Source organism: Mobula hypostoma, chromosome 27 (assembly GCF_963921235.1).
Source record: "Mobula hypostoma chromosome 27, sMobHyp1.1, whole genome shotgun sequence".
NCBI classification, from domain to species: domain Eukaryota; kingdom Metazoa; phylum Chordata; class Chondrichthyes; order Myliobatiformes; family Myliobatidae; genus Mobula; species Mobula hypostoma.
In genome coordinates, this window is record NC_086123.1 from 4939697 (window position 1) to 4961966 (window position 22270).

Here is a 22270-nt window from a genome sequence, read left to right on the forward strand (position 1 = left end):
TTTTCCTCTTATAAAGCAAGTGATCCCAATTATCTTTGGTAACTTTCATAAAAGTCATGAATCTCACTGGTCTATTAATTCTTTGCCTTTCAGAACAACCCTCCGCTGTTTCCTTTGCCCTCAGTAATCAACAATTGCGGACAAGACCTTGTTAATTTTGAACTTTATCCACTCAGATAAATCAACCTTATATTTCAATTCTTTATTTTTCTTTTAGTGCCCTCTACTTAGGCTTCAGTCATTCTAACACAAATATTAATATTGCCAGCATCAGAGAATAAACATATAATATATTTGTATTTTAATAAATATGTACTATTATTTAAAGGAAACTGCTACATAAATGTAGTGAATGTGTGTATTGTTAGCCACCACTAACACAATTTGCATTGACTTGTTGTTATGTATTGAGTTCTAGTGATCTAAAACTTTGGATTTCTTTAGTTTTATGCCATAACTTTAAGATTAAGGTTAAATCACTCTCAGCAATGGTTGTTGGAAGCTGGAGTACATTATGTGTCGAGGGACAAACTGTTCCGCAGCTAGAACACTAATCTCCAAAGTACTGAAGCTGATTGTTCTTAATTAAAACCTGCAAGAAAAGGGTCAAAGCTCAAAGTTTATGACATCCACCATGAGTGTGAAAGAAGATCAAAAAGTACCTTCAGAGAAGAAATGTGGCTTGACGTTCCTTTGTTAACTGGTTCAAGGAAGTTTCTCATTCTCAAACACTACAGAGACTACAATAATAGGGAATATTCATTCTTGCAGCTAGAAAACATTCTTTAAAGATTGCAGTTCCTATATTCCATCTCTCAATAATGTGCTAAGCCACTAGTATGACCTTATACATTAAAGTATGGCATTAAGTTGTTAGATGGCACATTGAATTTTTTAATTCTAAATCCTGCTTCATATCATTGTTTATGGCCTATATGAGAATAAAAAGGTCCGTCAGTTCTTATGTGGATAATATCTTTAATAGCTTGCATTGTGTGGGCCCTATATTTGGAGGATAGGGCAGAATCTAATGAAACAGAGTGAAGTATTTAAAGATAGAACATTCTCTATAACATGACATCAATGTGACAAGAAAATCAAAGATGACAAGAAAATTAAAGTAGCATCAGGTAAATAAATGGAAAATGACACGTGCTCATTTAACCATACAATTTGTTCAAGAATGCTCCCTTTGTTCAATCCTTGCTCTTTCCTCACTTTTAAAAGCCGTTCATTTTTAAAATCAGACCATTTGTCACTATCCACAAAAAGAAATGTTTTTTAAGATGTCAAAGTAAAATGCTACAGACGGTGGAAAGATGACATATAAACACAGAATGCTGGTAATATGCAGGGTAGGTTGAGAGAGAAAATAAAGGTTGAAGCTTAATGAACTGTTTTTTCAGCACATATACTGACTAACCAACTGAGTATTCCCAGCACTTTCTGATTTTATCTTTGAGACAAATTCTACTCTTAATCATGTGCTTATACTTCAGGAGATGAAAGTTTTGTAGTCTTTGCTTTTCATTGCTGTTTATTTTTTTAACAAAGTTCCCCGAGACAGAGATGACATTTGTTGTTAGTGATCAATCTAAAACATAACTCATTTACTCTCTCCACAGCTGCTGCCTGACCTCCTGAACAATTTCTTGAACGGCTGGAGATTTTCAATTTAAGAATTATAACACCTACAACAGTTCTACTTTTGAGTCAAACTTATGCAATGGCAAAAGAAACCTGGGAGGGATGAAGGGGGAAATGATATGCAGTGGGTGATTCGATCGTGAACTTCAAAGTGGACCTTTAAGTTATTTGAACAGATAAATTTTGTAAGGCTTTGTGGAAATAGAATATTACGGGCCTTTCGGCCCACAATATTGTGCCGACCTTTTAATCGACGCTAATCTAACCCTCCACTTGTTCATAGAAGCAGGTTCTTCTGTCCGTGCCGAGCTATTTGTTCTGTCAAGTCCCATCGTCCTGGAGCGGGAATCTAGCCATCCATACCCCCTCATCCATGTACCTATCCAAATTTATCCTCAGTTTAACCCGCATTCACTATCCATGGATTCTGTTTGGTGAAAGCTCTGAATGATTTGCCTCACTGCAACGTAACCAGAAGAGTCGGGTTTTAGAGACCTGGTCAAAGGACGGAGAAGAGATCGTTTGTTTTTTTTTTAACGCCTGAGCTGTTCAACGTGGAATTCATTGCTCTCACGGCGCTGATTGTTACTTTCACAAGAGAATTGCATTAATCATTTTTGGAAATAATATTTTAATAATTATTTCCTTTTCAAAATGTGTTAAGCAATTTATTCGTTGCCCAAAGCGCGATGTTCCGCCTTGCCGGTTCGCAGGAACAGAGGGAAACGAATCCGTCCACACCACGAGACTCAACCCGGTTTCAGGTCTCAGAACTCCGAAGCAAAACAAAAACTATTGTTGTCTGATCTTGAACGAATTTTATTTTGGATGAAACAGGATTAAAATTGGAGGAGATTCTCAGTTAAGCGATTTACCCTATCAATAGATCGAGTTTGGGTATATCTAAGGGAGAAGATTAGGATCAAGTCAGGTGATTGCTTTTGCTAGAGTTTAGTCTTAATTCCCAGTCACGTAATTTAAACGATTTGACAAAAAATGTTAAGGGCAATTTAAAGTGTCATTTATGTCGCAAAATTCAAATTAAACCAGCCGTTCAAATCTTTTAAGGTAGCAAGTCAGAGAGAAGTCTTTCATCAAACTTGGAATGATGAATTTCCGGCAGTATTTCATCCAGACTCTAATCTATTTATATTTCGACTGCGACTTTAATCTGCTTTTGTACCTGAAGCCAAAAAATCCAACCTTTACATAAGTGCCTGAGTCTGATTTGTTTCAAATTCCTGTTGTCAGTCAAACATAATGTAACTGGGCCATGGAGAGTACTGATTAACTCGGTTCACAATCCCCCCTCTGAGGGATTGTGTTCGTGTCACATGGGTGTTCAGGATGCAAGCAGATTTTTTTAAAGGACAGACCTACCGCTGCCTTCTCCTATACTGTACAATGTGTATAGAGGACTTGCATGTCCCAGAAAGCTCGGTGATGTAAAATAATAATAGCAATTACAATATTAAGAGATAACATAGGAAATGAGTTCTTCTATAACGAAAAGCGACTCGAAGACTTCCCTGCTGAAATGCGGAGCGACGAGAGGAGACTTTCACGTGGGAAATGCGCCCCGCAGGCGAGGCAGGGACTCGGATGCTGAACGCGGTCAGTGGAGCGACGCGGCCGAGGAGCTGCCGCCGGCGGGAGGTTCGGCCAGGGCAGGTGGCACCGCGGCGGCAGCGGACGCGAAGGCGTCCCGGAAGCGAGGCACGGGCGGCAAGCCGCAGGCAGCCGGCGGCAGAGGGGAGCGGGGGGAAGGGCAGGGGCAAGCGGGCGAGCGCAGGAAGCGGGCACCGGGAAGCAAAGTGGCTCGGTGCAGGAAAGGCGCGTTGGAGAGAAGCGGCAGCGAGTGCTCGCTCCTCAGCGGCTCGGCGTCGCCCTCCTCGTCCAAATCCAGCAAGGCCAGCTTCCAGTCGGTGGATGTCGACCCCGGTCTGAGCCCCATGTTGGACTCGGTGTTCGGTCAGGTAAATGAATTATTCCCCCCCCCCAGCTTCTGCTGCAGATTAAAAAGTCTGTCAAATGATCTGATTTTAAAATGCAGAGTGGTATACATTTGCCCAGGGGATCTGTTTGTTGTCACGCATTTTGCGGAGAGATGTACCCATTTATCAGAGGGCTATGGGACGGGTCACAAACATTGATTCGACAGATGACAGATTTTCCTGTTGATTTTCCTGCCTCTCACGGGGCGGGAGATGGTTCTCCGGTCCAAACCGCTCTTACACAGGTGCGCTGAGAACTTCTCTCGAAACCACTTTGTTCCCCGCGCCGCGCTCTGTAAGATACCAGTTTACCAATTAGTGAATTTATTGGGTCTGTTTAACTCGGTGTCCCGTTTGCCCAAGTGTGCATCTGTCCCAACCATTTCACTGCATTGTTTCCTGGTGCGGGACGATTTAATCTGCCTGTCAATAAGTTATCAGAGTAATACCGAGCTCTTGGCGGTACCTCAGTGCCCATCTGACACGAGGCGAGGTTAGAAGTGGCTTCGTGAAATGTTGGCCGGGCCAATTCAAACTTTTACAGTAACTCTGAACTTATCCACCAGCGCTGTTCTCGGCGTTTCTTGAGTGGCATCAAATCTGACCTCAGGTAGCATCTGTTTAAAGGAATCAGTTAACATTGTAAGGCCTGGGAACTTGGTCGGAAAGTTTGGGTTTTCTGCGCGTTCGCGTCCGCTGGTTCTCGGGCCTCTGTCCTTACATTCTGCGTGGCACTGCGGCCTCGCTGCAAGTTTTTAGGATCTGCTGTTTAAACACGTTGTTGGCGGCATGACCGGGTTGTTGTTGTTGACCACATTATCTGTCGTATTGTGCTTGTTGCAACGAATCAATTAAAGACGCACTGGCTTCGGGTGTGGAGAGCCGGGACGTCTTGTTCGTGGCCACTTGCACTGACAGTGATTGGGTATGGGGCAAGGAATCTAGCAATCACCATTCGCCGAGCTCGGTAATTCAGGGGGTCAAGGGCTGTTCCGCTGCATGAAGCATCACACCAGGCCACACGGAACTTCCCATCATATAATTAATCAGGAGATATGTAGCTTCAATATTCCCGTCTAACTCCACTGACGGGCGCCTTTCCTCTACACCTAAGGTTGTGATGGTGTCCTTAGCGTAAAACGGAGATGCAGTTTTAATTGTTAGGCCACTGCATGGAGTCGTATTGTTGAAGGAGAATAAATAGCTAATTGAGCTTAGCGAGTTTTCGTTAACGCTGTATCTGTATTCCAGGTAATATAGTCGTGGCTAAATCAGTTAATTAGTAGAACCCAGGATCTCGTCAGCCTGGCAAGCAGTTGCCTTTTTGCAATAAACCCTTAGTGCATCACTTATAGCAGTCAGGCTTGGAGAAAGCGCAGGGCAGCTCCTGCTGACACACTCAGCAAGCAGGCGCCAGGCACCCTTCAGACCTCATGAAGAGAGATTCTTGGGTCTGTGCTCCTTAATCCTAATACAAGGGAAGGGTTTCACTTGTAAACTGCAAATGAAGCTCTTTCTGTCTGCTTTGGTATAGGAGTTACAGGTTCACTTTGTAGGGACCCTTTAAGTAAGGGTCTCCCAAATTCCTAACATGGGGACAATATCTGTTTAAATGAGATGTATAGCCCACAGTAAAGTAGTGGTAGAGCCAAGTTTATCACAGCCATATGGGAAAAGCTTACACTTGATCCTAATACTGAACACCATTTGGAGCGGAGGCAATGGGCCAAATCAGGTGATTCTGCTCCTAAGTCTTTTGGTTCCAGAGCCTTATTCAGTCTGAGCCCAAGGTTATTCAGAGTCTTCAGAATCTCTACTTGCTCTAGAGATTATATTAATGTTAAGCCATCTCGTTAGTAGCATTCTGGAACGTTCCTGCATAGAAAGAAGTTGTTGTACCAATGCCAGTTTCTATATGTAGGGGCTTCTGATATGAATTCATGCAGCACTTCGAGATCATCGCAAATGTTTATGAAAAATTATGTTTGGTTTTTAATTCAGTGCTCTCTTCTCCGTATCTTCCTCACCAACACCTCTTATGATCTTGAACCTCTCTTCTGCTTTCTCCTAAATCCCAGATTTTTCATAAATACCTCTTTAAGACACCTTTTCCCTATTCTAAATATTCTTAATACCTGTAATCTTATAGAACAGGTGCTAAGTTCCATTTAACAATAACACATCCCTTTTCCTCCATTGCTGTTTTGAATTGTGTGAATAATTCTTCGGTACCTTGTCCAACCAGAATTCTCCGTTTAGACAGTCAGGTCTGGCAAAATGTGCCATCCTGGTGAGCCTCATCCTCCTGGCACCAGTTCAAGCACAGGTATGCACACAGTGCCAAGTGTCAATTGTATGTTGTATTTTTATGCAAAAACCCTCATCGAAAAGTTAGGTGGTGCCGACCAGAGATAAAACCGGCCACGTTCCTTCCCTATGTAGCTCCCTGTCGGTGGAGAGGGACGGGGGCGTCAGGAGATGGATGTGGGATGGGGTTGTCATAATTATTCACTATAATTAAATATAAGATTATATATGGTACTGTATAATTCTACATGCTGGCAATTTAAACAGTGACTAAAATCATGACGTATCACCGTTTTAGGTGACATAATTACACATGGATTTAGTATTACTGATTTACCTTGCTGCTGTCTGTGAGATCTTGCTTTCTGCACAAAGGTTTGCTAAGACTTCCAGCACAGGCTACACTTTGAATGCAGCTCTTTGATGTCCAAACAGTTCAGAAAAATGCTTGCTCTTTCGCAAAAGGAACGCCTTTTCTAGCACAGCAGGTGGTCTTCCAGCAATTTCAGTTTGGTTCATCTCTTTTCTTGGCTCACTTAGTTCTTTCTTTCTGATTCTAGATAGTGCAGTCTATACAACAGCAGCTCTACTTAAGGGGAAGCAAAAGTGGTGAGAATTGTTTCAGAATTAATTGAACGAACATTCCCGTTGTATACCTGTTAAAATCAAAATCCCATCAACACCCACTCCCAATGTGTAGTGCAGGTTTGTCCATTTTTATAAGTTTTTTTTTAATGTCCCCCTCTCATGAGTAATTCTATTACTCATTTTAAAAACGCAGTCTTCATGATTTGGCAGCAGGTGGGTGGACAGAGGGTCAGAGAATGTACGCGGGATGGTGGCTCTTCACTCAGATCTCAGAACCTGGAGATCCAAGGAACTGGAATTAACAAAGAATCAGATGGACATGATCCTTATCTGCAGAGAGTTCGGAGATGTCACTCTGTTCTCTTTTCAGAAGCTATCCACCGCTCCAGTTGTTGCCAATATTTTCCGTCTTATTTTATCCAAAGATCTTTTGTTATGGAAAGCATAATTCAAACTTGTAAATGCATGGACAATGATAACATTATAAAATGCAAGGCTACTAAGCTGCTATCACAACTATAGGAGAAGTTACTTCTGGGTTGATTACAGTCTGACAGGTCTCCTTACCTGAACAAGCATGTATTTTGGTTGCCTGGCATTTATAATGTACAAGGCCACACAATCTCAGCCAGATGTGAATCTCAGCTGTCAGACCAGGACTCTTCTCACCATACTAAAGATCCGCTTCAGTTATCAATGGGGTTGGAGGGTGGCTACAGAAATTAAAGATCGCAAAAATGTGGCTTGTGATAGGGCATGAAATTAAATTTAATAAAGAAACTGGCATTTTCCAAAGCATCTTTCACAACCTTGGGCTATCCTTGGATGTTTTATAAGTGACAAAGTAACTTGAAAGTGCAGCCACCATTATAACATTGCAAATGCAGAACCACAGTAGGGGAACCAGTGGATGTGGTATATTTGGGTTTTCAGAAGGTTTTTGATAAAGTGCCATGCTGGAGCATATTAAAATTTGATTGCATACTATTAGGGACATTGTACGTGTGGACATTGAACCCATGAACTCTAGCTCACCACTTCTTTTTCTCTTTTTGACCTACTTATTTAATTTAACTTTCTAAATATATTTATACTTACTGTAACTTGCAGTTATTATTATCTATTGCATTGTACTGCTGCCACATAACAACAAATTTCACAACATATGCCGATGATATTAAACCTGATTCTGATTCTTAATTGTGAATTGGTTAACGGGAAGAAAGCACTGAATAGAAGAATGAGTCATTTTTTGTTGGGACATTGTGACCAGTGGGATGATATAGGGAAATCTATACTGAGATTGATGATTTGTAGGAGAGGATCAAGTATAATATATCCAAGTTTGCTGGTGACACAAAGCTGGGTGGCAGATTGGCTTGTGTGCAGAATGCATTAACACTTCTGAGATGCAAACAGTTTATGTTAATGAGAAGTTGGAATATAATGTGGAAAACTGCTTTGGTAGGGAAAATTGAAAGGTGTGGTATTTACTAAATGGTGAAAGATATGAGAAATGTTGTTGATGAAAAGAAACTGGGTGTCTTTGTAAACAAAACTCTAAGTTAATGTGCAAATGCAGCAAACCCTCGGGAAGGTAAATAATGCCCTTTATCTAAAGGGGATCTATTTTATTTATTTAGAAATACAGTACAGAATAGGCCCTTCTAGCACTTTGATCTGCACCTTCCAGCAACCTCAGACAACCCCAACTTAACCCTAATCTAATCATGTATAATGACTTTGGACTATGGGAAGAAAACCCACACGGGAAGGACATACAGAAAGTCCTTACAGAGGACGCCAGGATTGAACTCTAACCTCTGACACCCTAAGCTGCAACAGTGTCGCACTAACCGCCATGCTACCGTGGTGTCTTGTCTACAAGAGTAGAGAAATTATGCTCCCATTTTATAGGGCACTTATGAGAACACATTTACAGCAATGTGTGCACTGCATACTCTCTCTGCCTAAAGAGAGACTGGTTTACCATGGTGGGAATGTGAGAGAAGTTCACCAGATTGATTCCTGGGATGATGAACTTCCTTGATCTTATTGAGGCGTACAAAGTTATTATAGAGCGTGACTGGGTAATAGTTGTAGGCAGCCGTCGATCCCAGCAGATCATGAATTTGTGTCACAATGGCAGGGGCTTTGGGAGCAAGGGTGGACCCAAACGCAAGACACATCTTGTGAGGTTTATTAAATTGAGTTTATTGTTCGATACCAGGAGAGCAAAGCAGAAGCAGGAGTAGCGAACTGACAAGGACTCAGGATTACGACTAGGCTGGGACTAGGGGTCTGGGCTTGGACTCGGAATCGGCTCCCAGAACTAGAGGAGACATGAAGAGGCTAAGGTATGGACTCCGAGCCAAAGACTGGGCAAGGACCCACTACCTTGGTCTTGCCTCGGGCTCGGATCCCAGAACCAGGCATGGACATGACATGGGCTAGGGAGAGGAGGAACATGGAAAACAGAGCCTCGGTCTCGGAGAGCAGGTACATGGAACCATGGACACATACACCGAACACAGAGTCGGGACCCCTCCTTGGGTGTAGGACATAGGGACAGGAATCACACACAGAACAGAGAGCCAGGACTCCTCCTTGGGTACAGGACATAGGGCCGGGACTCATGACCCTCCGCGGGGCAATGGCAAGACGGCCCGACTTACCCCACGGAGGCGAGGACAAGACAAGACATGACCCCCCTCGGGGCAACGGCAAGACGGCCAGACTTACCCCACGGAGGCAAGGACAAGACAAGACCAACACGAAAGCACACCAGACAGTACCTATCTAGCTCCAGCGATAGAACTAGATGGAAGTGCAGGCGAGGGCTACAGACAAGGGCTAGAGGCAAGAGGGGCAGAGAAGGGATTCAGACAGGGGGGTAGGACAGGAATCACAGACTGCCAGAGACAGGACTTGACTTGGTACTTGAATGCTGCCAGAGCCAGGACTTGACTTGGTACTTGAATGCCACGAGGGACAGGACTTGACTTGGTACTTGAACGCCCCCGGAGCCAGGACTTGACTTGGAGCCTCCGGGTAGTGGCGAGCTCTCGACTCGGCCCAGGAACAGTAGACAGCGGTTCTTGATTCCCTCCGGCGGGTTAACTGATGGACCCACCTCGGTGAGGAAACTTTGCAAGCTCGCTTTGGCAAGGTTGCTCCAGTGAGGAAAGGCGAATTACCGGCACTTGCTTCGGGCGGAGACTAGGCTTGCTCCGGTCAGATGACATTGGCACGCTGTACCTTGGTGGCTTTGCAAACGCTCCTGCACCGAACGGCTGAAAGCCGGAGACTATAAACTACCAGTTCAGTCGAGAGCAATTGCCTCCAGTCACCAAAGCCGAGGGACAAGGGAAAACAGGGAATCAACAGTCCGGATCGTAACATAAACAAAGTAAGTTTAAAGAGACCCTGATCCGGACCATGACAGTTTGAGCCTCTGGTGGACTGTGTGTGGGAAGATTTGAAGAACTGGCTGTTGCCCATGCAGTGGGTCCCCCTCTCCACATCACTGATGTAGTCCAAGGGAAGGGCAAGCACCGATACAGCTTGACACCAGTGTCATCACAGATGCTGCCAGAGTGAAGCTGTAAACGACATCAAACTGCCTTTGGGACCATGGCTCCAGATTTCTTCCTCAGGGTTTACTCCCGACGGCTTTCCCACGGGTGGGTATAGCCACAAGGCAGCGGAAGTTTAAAACCAGAGTTTTGCTTCTCCAGAGTGTGACTGGGTAGATGTTGGGGTAATGCTTCACCCAGCTAGGTATCTGGAACCATGGAAGGTGTTTGAAAATAAAGGGTTAACCAATCAGGACAAATATGTGTAGAAACTCTTTCACGTAAAGGTCTTTGGGATTCACTGCCTAAGAGGGCGGTAGGATTATTCAGGACACTGATTTTTGGATATTGAGGTAATCAGGGGATATGGGGTTATGTGAGGAAGAGGCACTGAGTGAAAACACCACAAGAGATTCTGCAGGCGCTGTAGACTGGATATTGAACTTTTTACTGTTGGACTTCGGCCACATTCCACCGAAATACAACACTTAGCGGCACGGGAGGTCGTTCCTGCCTGTGGCCATCGAACGTGCAGCTCCTCCCGTGGAGGGTCAGACACCCTGAGCCAATAGACTGGTCCTGGACTTATTTTCCATCTGGCATAGTTTGCATTTTGTTGTTTGATTGTTTGTGGTTTTTGTATTGCTATATTTATGCTCTATTCTTGGTTGGTGCGGCTGTAACGAAACCAAATTTCCCTCGGGATTAATAAAGTATATCTATCTATCTATCTAAATCCAAAGCAACATGCTGGAGAAACTCAACAGGTCAGGCAGCATCTATGGAGGGGAACACACAGTCAATGTTTCTGGCTGAGACCCTTCCTGAGGACTCGTAAGGAAGGGGGAAGCTGCCAGAATAAGAAAGTGGAGGTGAAGGAGTAGAAGCTGGAAGATGATAGGTGAATCCAGGTGAGGGGGAAGGTGAGTGAGTTGGGCGGGGGGAAATTAAGTGAGAAGCTAGGAGGTGATTGGTTAAAGAAGGAAAGGGCTGACGAAGGAGGAATCTGATAGGAGAGGAGAGTGGACCATGGGAGAAAGGGAAGGAGGAGGGGGCAGGTGAGGAGAAGGGAAAGAGTAAGAGGGTATCCAGAATAGGGAATGGAAAAGATTAGTTATGATCTTATGGATAGTGGCCACCTTCTATTTCTTATCTTCTTGGCATTTCATTCAGGAGATGGTATCCCAGCAGTCACTAGCATTATGCATAAATATTGTGCTCAGATCTCTGGAGTGTGACTTGAAACTACATATTTCTGACTTGGGAATGACAGTTTTCCCTTCTAACTGGCACTTTATTTTGTATGGGAGTTGGAGAGGGGGTGTTTGATTGGCTGGATGAGGGAAGTGGAAAAAGTGGCATTCAATCCAAACTGGTTCTTCTAGCTGAGAGGTCACTGCGATTCTGAGATTTGCTCGATTCATGTGTGTTTACACAGCTCAACACTCTCATACTTCAGCATTGTCAGTAAACGTGATGCTGGGTTGATTATACCTATGGAGTTGTACACCATGACACAAGCTGTAAAGTCAATCGAGTCCCAATAGTTGTCATGGCCATTATGCACCATGTCGTATGACGTGGGCGATCACGGTCTTTCCATGACCAGGATTGTTCTTGGCAAATTTTTTGACAGAAGTGGTTTGCCATTGCCTCCTTCTGGGCAGTGTCTTTACAAGGTGGGTGGCCCCAGCCATTGATAATACTCTTCAGAGATTGTCTGCCTGGTGTCAGTGGTCACATAACCAGGACTTGTGATGTGCACCAGCTGCTCATACGGCCATCCACCACCTGCTCCCGTCGCTTCACGTGATGCTGATCAGTGGGGAGGGGGCCGGGTTGGCTAAGCAGATGCTACACCTTGCCCAAGGGTGACCCGCAGGCTAGCGGAGGGAAGGAGTACCTTACACTTCCTTCAGTAGAGGTGAATCTCCACCCCGCCACCCATCAGGCATCCATTTACACTCTTCAGTTTTATTCTCTCCTCTTTCTGCCAACATCCCCTTTCCAGATTCTCTCACTTACCGCAAAAAGTTATAATGTGGGAGGAAAGTGGGGCAAACCCAGAACCACTCACACTAAGTACCAGAGGAACCCAGCAGATCAGGCAGCATCTATGGAGGGGAATGAACGTTCCACATCTCGGGCTGAGCCCCTCCATCAGGAACACCTGGGGTAAATCCATATGGTCACAGGTCAAAGGTGCAAACTCCCTGCGGGCAGCTCTGGGGGTCAGATGGAACTGGAACCCCTGGACCTGCGAGGCAGCAACTTTTGCAGCTGCATCTCTGGTCCTGGAAGCCAAGGAGACGATCCACAACCCCCAAAGAGGTGCTTCGAGGGGAGACGGGTGTGAGGGAGGGGATACGTTGTCGGGGCGGGCCCAGATAAAAAGGGCAATGTCTGGAGATCTCCCATGAAGCCAAAAGAGCTCAGCACCCGGCTCTTCAAGTTACTGAGTTTGAGGCTATGGCGGTTGCGTATTGTCATTCTAATCAGAAAGCATTCGTTATTTATTACTTAGTCAGGGATACATCACGGTAACAGGCCCCTCTGGCCAAACAAGCCTGCGCTGTCCATGTGACCAATTAACCCACTAACCCGTACGTCTTTCGAATGTGGGACATGGAGGAAACCCACCTGGTTGCCGGGCGAAGTTACAGTCTTCATACAGGCAGTGGCAGGAATTGAACCGAGTTTGCTGGCGTTGTCATAGAGTTAAACTAACCGCTATAATACTGCGCCGCCCCAAAATGTGGGAATTCTTCACTACTAGGCTCCCACCCACCACCCTCCCCCCGTGCTCCCACAAATTGTACTCGGGGTCCTATCTAGCTCATACCAAGCCCTATCAATTCATGAGGAGATACAACAGATTGGAGCTAACAGGACGATTTTAACTCTGCTCAGAAAAAAAAATTGGACCCAAGCAAAGTCAGTATGAGTCCCAGAACTTACTCGACATGTATAGCTAGAACATATTGGTCTTGGGTTGGGGAGCAAGGTACCTGCTGTTAAACCAGATTCTGAGCTTCGTGTGTTACCTGCACTCTGTTAGATGTTTGCACCGTCATATCCCGCAGTAACGACAGATAGTACATTTATTTGTGAAGAGCCATTCTGATACGAGCTGCCGGGCATAATTTTTTTCTGTCCAAACACATATAACCAGGTCCTCTCGGGGTCGGCTCAGGTGACCAGGCGCCAAGTCAGACCAAGAAATTGCGCAGATTAGCCAATGATGCGAGAACAGACAGGATTAAGGTGCCAATTCTTCACAGCGAGGCTAAGAAACCTGAAGAGCTGCCAGCCCAGGAAGGAGACAGGCAGAGCTGTTAAAGTCAGTCTGAGGTAAAGTAGGAAAAGACCACCATGGCAAATGGGAGGTCCTGTAAGGAACCCCATGTACTGTAACTCTGTGTTCCAAAATGTAATCAGGTTACCTGGCAGGGGAGGAACCACAATCCAAAAAAGGTAGATCTCCCAGGACTTTACTAAGCCCAAGGGGACGTGAGGACGGAGGTGGCACTGGCGAGAAACGACGACGCTTTGCAGGCAGCTTACAAAACCATTAACAATTCCAATTAATATACTTTTTCACGACTATAGTCACTGCAAACCGGAGCCTGTAAGTTTCTGTCGGGAGGCGTGCTTACGGCCTGCCGTTTGCGCGGTATCCTAAAGGACTTGGCGAACAGGACTCTCGGGACTGCAGGTACATCTGTGGCGACCATTGCTGGAGCGGACCTGGGGCCGGTTTGAACGTCGTGGCCCAGGCCCGAGAGCGGATAATGAACTGAAGTTTGGTCGATTTAAGTGCCGAGCCAAATTAAAAAAAGATGAAGGCATCAAGGCCGAGGGTGAAGAATGATCCATGAGTGCCAACCCATCTCAGCACTGAACTAACCTGACTCCGCAACCTCTTCCCGCAGAATGTACACAGGACCCGTCGCAGTCCTCTTCCTCCCGAAATCTATCACCACCTCCCGGATCTTAGCCACGTACAGGAGCAGGGCGACTCCTCCCGCACAACTCCATAATGCTGCCCACCACCAGGAGGAAGTGCTGCTGCCCTCTCCTCGGCAGTGCCGCCAGCTTCACCGCAGGAGAACAACCCCCACCCGCCATCCCCACCCCCCGCCATCCTCCCGAGTGGTGATCAATCCTTTCCTGAGCTCGGAGGTACCACAGTTCACTCAAGCCTTGGGCATAGTGGCACAGAGAAACTGACTGCCGTAAAGTGACTTTTTACCTTAAACCTGCAAAGCTGAGGGTGTAGAATTGCATCAATCAGTATTCATAGTGTGAAAAGCACTGTGTGACGTATTTCCCACGTTGGGAACCTCACCAAAATCAAGGCCGATGTGTTGTTTTAGCAGGAATGCAGTTCGTCATCTTTTGACTGTAGTCCCAACGGTGGTGTCACGCACGACAAGGAGGTGGGACGGTGATCATCACAGCTCAGGCCCGAGTCTTCTGCTGCGGACAGGCAACTTCTCATGGCAGATGCAAAACATGGAAATCTTCCGCTCTGGCGAATCAACGTGCGCAGCAGTCCCCTACAGAACAAATGGCTGGCTGTCTCCAGCATTGCCGCTGATGACATTCGGGCCATTGTCTCAAGTGCCACGGAGTGTGGCCGCCCTCCCAGGAGGGCAGCTGAAAGAAGACTCTGCAATCACGCACACTCCAGCCAATCTTTGTAATCGTATTTAACTCTCTTACTTTTGTTTCAGCCTTGTCAAGTCTTGATTGAAGCCTAGCGATGGCAACGCTACCTGCTTACCGTAGTCTGCCTTCCAGGAAGGAAGATCAGCGATTTAGAGAGACGCTTTAAGGGAGCAGTTATTAACTTAGTTCTAGATTACTGCTTTCTAGTCGCAATGACGCCACAAGTTCTTAGTTAGTTAGTAGCCCTGTTGGCATACTGTTCATTATTTCCTTTGATCTGGACAGTTCTTATTAAAACTCAATGAACTATTTATTCTGTGCCTGTGTCGCTCCTGCTGCATCATAGGAAAGTTCGGGCAGGGCGATACCTTTGATCACAAATGTCCCGAAGACCCTGTAGGAGAAGGAGACGATGCATCCTGTGAACTGGTTTCTCAAGCAGAATGACGAAGTGATCTGGTAGGATGCCTCCTTGCCAACACCTCGACCTGGCTTGGCTGGGTAGCCAGAGGGTCCTCCCCATCAGATCCTTCCCACACTGTCAGAGTCTCGCTCCAAGCACACACAGCCCTTGATGTCTGCAGTGAAGCTGACGACACCAGGGACCAACATCTGGGAAGGATTTGTTGTGACCCTTGCTGAAATGTGGACTGTGCTCTTTGTTGTAGGCTGCTCCTGTGGACATTTACTGAGACAAATGCTAACTGCTGCTCGAAAATCATCAACTCAGTGAAAGACCAGCATTGGTCTGCCCGGAACTTCAAAGTCAAAGTAGTCTTATTATCAAACTTTGTATATGTCACCATATACTACCCTGAGATTCATTTTCTTGCAGGCTTTCACAGTAGAACAAAGAAATACAATAGGGTCAATGAAAAACTGCACACAAGCAAAGACTTAGAAGCAACCAGTGTGCGAAAGAAGACAAACTGTGCAGACAGAAAATAAATAAGCAAATATATAATAATGAGAAAATGAGTTGTAGAGACCTTGAAAGCGAATCCATAGGTTGTGGAATCAATTCAGGTTCAAGGTGTTTCAGGAGCTTGATGGCTGAGGGGTAATAACCTGGTGCTGTGGGACCTAAGGCTCCAGTACCTCAAGAGAGCGTGGCCTGGGTGCTGCCTTCTTGTGCAACATTCATTGTAGATGTACTCAATGGTAGGAAGGGTTTTTCCTGTGATGGACTGGGCTGAATCCGTCACTTTTTGTAGGCTTTTCTGTTCTAGGGCATTAGTTTCCATACCAGGCTGTTACGTAACCATTCAGGATACTCTCCAATGTATACCTGCAGAAGTTTGTCAAAGTTTTAGATGACATGCCAAATCTGTACAAACTTCTAAGAAAGTAGAGGCGCTGCTGTGCCTTCTTTGTAATGACACTTGTGTGTTGGGCCCAGGACAGACCCTTGGATGTGATAACGCCAAGGAATTTAAAGTTACTGGCCCTATCCGCCTCTGACCCTCCAAAGAGGACAGGTTCATGGACCTCCTGTTTCTTCCTCCTTCGGTCAAACATCAGCTCTTCGGTGAGTGAGAGGTAGTTGTGGACCCACTCAACCAGATGTTGGCATAACGACAAGGACCTGTTGGTCTTCCAGTGGAAAGAGACGTGTGGAAGTCAATGCTGCCTACCACCACGTTGCGAGGTGCTCCTACCGAGGAGCTCAGTGAAACTTGGTGCAGCCACTGCAGAGGCTCTGTGGGGAAGGTCGCTGAGCACTGGGGGTCTGGGCCCTGTGTAACAGCCTCACAAGCACTTCACAAATGGATTATTTCAGGAGGACACATTGTAAGAGAATGCATTGAATTGATGGGTCAATGAATGCAGACAACGGCACATCCTCACTGTATCCTGTATATATTATGAATAAAATATATTTTGAGGGGGAAGGGATGTAATCAGTTATCTAACTTCACTTGTGAATGTTAAGGAGAATGTGAGAATTAAAATGAACAGCCTTCAGCAGTGAAATGGCTGTTTCTCTCACAGCACAGGGGACCTGTGAAACGAAGGAATCTCCTGCTGACGGTGACAAAATTATTTTGCTCAAGACCTCGGAAAAGAAGTGGGTTGGAGTGTGATTTAGACTTGTGTGGAAAGGGCAAGTAAAGATAATTGGATGTTGTGTTGTTTACATCAGGACCACTGAAGGACAGCAGCTAGTTCCGAAGAAGGAAAAATTCTCACATTTTCTGTGCTTGAGTGTAAAGAATTGCCTACCATCGTGGGATGAGGGCTTTTCGTAGCCACTGCCTGTCTCAGAGTTAAAGTAAATCTATTATCAAAGTGTGCAAGTGTCACCCATCGGGTTTCATTTTCTTGCAGGCATTTACAGGAAAATAAAGAAATACAATAGAATTTATGAAAATCTACACACAAACATTGGCAAATAACCAATGTGCAAAAGGCAAATGGGGAAAATAAAAGGCATCCATTAGTCTTGCGAGACCATGGATCTGCGCCTGGAAAGTCTTCACTCTCCAGGGTGCAGGTCTGGGCAAGGTTGTATGGAAGAACAGCAGTTGCCCATGCTGCAAGTCTCCCCTCTCCACGACACCAGTGTTGTCCAAGGGAAGGGCATTAGGACCCATACAGCTTGGCACCAGTGTCGTCACAGAGCAATGTGTAATGAAGTGCCTTGCTCAAGGACACAACACGTTCTCTCGGCTGGGGCTCGAACTCACAACCTTCAGGTCGCTAGTCCAATGCCTTAACCACTTGGCCACGTGCCCACTGGGCAAATAAAAACAATAAATAGTACTGTTCCCGCTGTCAAGTTGCAGACACCCTCACTAGTTGTATGCCTGTGCTTTGAGTTTTTCATAGTACAATCGATCCCCAGCCTATCAGCACCTGAGGACACACTATCAGTCCACACAAATAGGTATTGTGATAGATTTGCTGGCTGCTGCAGGCCCACGTAGGAACAAGGTTCCTGGCAGCATTTATTACTGGGGAACTGTCTGGGTTGCAAATAGTTCACAAGAATACTCTCACCTGGGGAGGGACTGTGTCATGAATTAGGGCTCACAATAACCTTTCATTCAACGAATGACTGAGACCCTGACTGATTCCTGTTTTCCAAGACAACCGTGTATAAATTTTGTTTATTTGCCTCATTCTGGTTTGCAATTATCGGACTATTTTCACTTGACCTGAGACCATTCTTGCTTCTAAATCTGGAGGTTGTATATTTGAACCCCACAATGCGAAAGGATGACTAGACACTAAAGCACAAGTCCTGTTGGTTAGGCTAAAACTCCGATTTCTGATGTTGGAGAAAGATTAGAGTGGCAGTGTAGTGCAACATTTAATCCCGTTGTCTCTTACTTCCAGTGACACCGTTGTTTTCTGACCTCTGGTACTGCCTTTGCTGAGTTTTTTAGATTTTCTCTGTGATTGAGTTACCACCCTGGTGTTTCTGTTTCCTGTCATATCTCCAAAATGTTCTGATGGGTTTACTAATATAGATGGGCAGCAAAATGATGGCGGGCAAGCCCGAGGAAAAACTGCAGTGCCTCAGGGGGATAAAGTGAGGAGGGATTGGACTTCGCAAACACGAGGAATTCTGCAGATGCTGGAAATTCAGGCAACGCACATCAAAGTTGCTGGTGAACGCAGCAGGCCAGGCAGCATCTCTAGGAAGACGTTTCAGGCCGAGGCCCTTCGTCAGGACTAACTGAAAGAAGAAATATTGATGGGCCAAATAGACTATGTTTACATCAAAATAAATATGTGATCAAAACTTTAATTCACTGACTTGTTTCCTGTCTGCTGTTTGTTGTTTGTGGGCTATTTTTGTTGCTACATCTGGGGAACAGTCCTTACAGCACACACTGCCTTATTTCCATATCCCTGTCTGTCACACACTTGTCAATACAGAAAAATCAGACTCCCTCCCTTCTACCCAGGCAGTCAAAGGTTGGAAAATAAGGCTTTTTTTCCCCCCTGGTACAGTGCAAACTCGTGGTGATGGTGAGGCAGCACAGTAGGTAGACCTCCTACCTCACGCCTTCAGAGACCTGGATTCGATGTAGATCTTTGTGCTGTCCACAAGGAGTAGGCAGGATCTCATTTGAAAGGTTAATTAGTTACAGTGACCTGCTCTTTTGGACTACACTGGTGAGGCAGAGAGGGGGATCTTGACTGGGCATCTCAGGATCTCCATACCTTCTGCCCAGGCTTGTGATAATGATGATCATCATCACCCATTGTCCTTCAAGACGGACAGATGCCAACCAACCTGCCCTAGTGTGTGGGTAAATGGTAGAATCTGAGGAGAGTTGATTGAAATGTAGGGATAAATAGATGATTAATACTGGTGTGATCTTGTGAAGGAACAGTTTTTGCGCTGTATGACTTTGTGAATCTGTATACTGGTGGGCCACACAAAATGGTCCTTTCTTCATCAGGTCACCAGGGAGATTTGCCAAGCAAAGAGTAACACCTCAATTAAGAGGAGGAGAAGAAGATGGTGGCGCGACGCAGCGTGCGCGGTCACTCCGGTGAATTATATCTGTAATCTGTCAAGTAGGGTGCTGTGCACAATTCTGATTTGATGAAGACAGACGTGAGAGAACGGAAGAACATCTGGAGGAACTTCTGAAATGCCTTTTTTGCTGCCGCTGTTACTGTGTGATCCGGAATCTCCGGAGGGGAAGGCCCCAAGTCCTCGGTTTTGCTTGTTGCTCGGCGGCCGGGACAGGGTCGAAGTGCTCGGCAGAGATGGTGCTCGGTGCTTGGTGTCGAAGGGCTGGTCGGAGGCTCAAAGTTTTCGGACCGACTCAGAGTCAGCTGTGGTTGGGGATGTCCGATGCATCAACGGTTGTTGGTGCCTGGAGGTTTATGGCAGACAGAGTTTTTCCCTTCTGCCGCCTGCTATCGGGGACTATCAGGAGTCGATCGGAACTTTGAGACTTTTTTTTACCGTTCCCATGGTCTGCTGTTTATCAAATTACGGTATTGCTTTGCACTGCTGCAACTATATGTTATAATTATGTGGTTTTTGTCAGTGTTAGTCTTTGGTTTGTCTTGTTTTTTTTTGTGATATCACTCCGGAGGAACATAGTATCATTTCTTAATGCATGCATGCATTTCTAAATGACCATAAACGAGGAATGAGTGTCTTCATAATCTAATCTAACCTCTTCCCTTGGGAAGAGAGTGGAGACTGTTGGTCGCTGGTGAAAATGGCCAAAGGTTGGATCTGCTTGGCTTATTTTAGTCACAAGAGTATGAGGAAAAGTAAAGTTAAACCTATCTGCTAATGGAAAGTTAGAATGCAGTTCTTTTTGTAAAATCAAAAGATTACATTTCTCACTAATGCTTATTAAAACCTCTTGGAACCATCTCAAATGCTGAACAATATAGTTATGGATTATTCAAATATATGGTGTTGCAGATGCCAATACTCTACAATAAAACCAAAAAATGCTGGAGTTACTCTGCAAGTCAAGCAGCATCTGGAAAGAGATAAGCAGTTATAAGGACCTTGTTAATATTACTGTACTTCTACGGACACCCTATGTAAAGCAAGGCTGTTTTGAAGAAAACAAAATAATTTTACAAGATCATGTGCTGTTTTGCCATTAATGGAAGTTTATTTTGTAAACTTCATTTGACTTACCTGTTAGCAATACATGACCATAATAAACATCATATTGGGAGTTAATACTCATTTACCTTCTAATTCAGCCAAGATATCGTCACCAATGTGAAATTAATAATCATTAATACATTCTTGGAAGGGACTAGTCATTTTGACAGTTGACTGCTTGGAGACCAGAGCAGCTTCCTGCAATTGGGAAGGTTGACTGACATGAAAGCCCAAATAACGGTATCAGATGCATTCAGAATTAATAGTTTGGCATTGCATGGTTCAGGCAGGGTTGTTCTCGAATTCTAGAAGGCACTGCCTGTAAAATCCTCATTGTGCAGAATGAGGGGGCCAATGGTACAGTCACAGTTGAGGAAGTAGTTTGATGAGAACATGGGAGAACCTGTTACAAGCCAAGAGGACCACTACCCATAACGAACTTGCTGCCTTAGTTTATTTCAGTGCTGTGAACCAGTAAAGAAAAAGGAAGTCTTGGCAGTGATTAGGTAAATCTCAAGGATCCTAGGAATAGCATTTCACTTGGCTGGCACTCAACATCACATTACATCATCCCACGCTAAGGAGAAATTAAACGCTCCAAATTTATTAAGTGACGTTTACATAATGACCTGCTTCTGTTCTTTTCTAAGCTTTCTCTAATTGATCCTATAAAGAGCTGTTTTGTTCCTGCTTTACCCTACTGCTATGCTGACCTGCTTCCTAAAGTGGGACGAGCAAATGTGGTGACAATCATCGCAGGTTCATGTGCATTTCAGGAGCTTGTAGTGTTGGGGTTATCTTGTTAATTGGTTTTCATTTACTCTGATTTATGCAGTGAAAAATCTGCATGATCCATTTGGTATAAAACACTGTATTCGGTCAAGATGGTAGGCTGGTGCCTCGATGGAGTAACATCACTCCAAAGTAACTGAATCAGCTCCCTTTCTGTGCCATGCATGGGGAGGCAGCGGTTAAGTTACTGGACTGATAGTTCAGAAGCCTGGAGCAAAAATGTGGCAGCAGTAGAATTTAAATTCAGGTAACAATCTTAAATTTGGAGAAAAGAACAGCTGAACAATGATGCCCATCAAAAAAAAAATCAAAATTCAGAATCAGAATCAGGTGATATTAAACAATAATAATATAGAAAAACAACTGTGTCTTACAGCCAATTAGAGGTCATAGGTGAAAGGTGAGAGGGCAAAGATTTGAAAGGGACCTGAGGGGCAATTTCTGGATGGTGCTGCTAGAAAAAGAAGCTGAGGCAAGTACAATAATCAAATTAAAAAGATGTTTGGATAAGTACATGGCTTATAAATAAAGGCTTAGAGAGATCAGAGCCAAACACAGGCAAATAGAACTAGCTAAATTTGGCATCTTGGTTGCTATGGACAACTTGAGCTGAAAGCCTTGCTTCCATGTTCTGTGACTCCAGTGCTCTGTGACAGTGAGGGATAGCAATAAATGCTGGACTTTCTAGCAATGCCCAGGATCACAAAAATAATGTTAAAAGGAGAGCATTTGGAATTAGACTAGGGTGGCGCTGCATCATCCTAATTCAGGTAAGGGGTGAAGTTGAGTCTTTCACTGTTCGGTGAATCCAAACCATGCAATGACATTCCATTCTGTCCAACTTTGCTCCTTCATATGTACAGGTAGAATCAGAATGAAGTTTATTATTACTGTCTTGTATGCTGTGAAATTTGTTATTTTATGGCATCCGTACAGTGCAAAGATATAAAATTACTATGAATTACAAAATAAATAGTGCAAAAACAAAAGGAATAATGAGGAAGTGTTCATGCATTCCTGGACTGTTTGGAAATCTGATGGCAGAGGGGAAGAAGCTGTTTCTATATCGGGTCAGGGTACCTTGATGACTGGCATTT

At 44.8% G+C, this 22270-nt stretch overlaps 1 protein-coding gene across 1 annotated transcript in view; it reads left to right on the forward strand.

Annotated features, from left to right (window-relative positions):
* The first annotated feature begins 2912 nt into the window (after window positions 1-2912).
* The window catches only part of LOC134338642 (calcium-binding protein 1-like), a 106964-nt gene continuing 87606 nt past the window's right edge, over window positions 2913-22270 (forward strand). Inside the window, exon 1 of the mRNA XM_063034644.1 lies at window positions 2913-3623. Within this exon, the coding sequence (XP_062890714.1) occupies window positions 3138-3623 (486 nt within the window). The 5' untranslated portion in view covers window positions 2913-3137. The remainder of the gene's footprint in view (window positions 3624-22270) is intronic.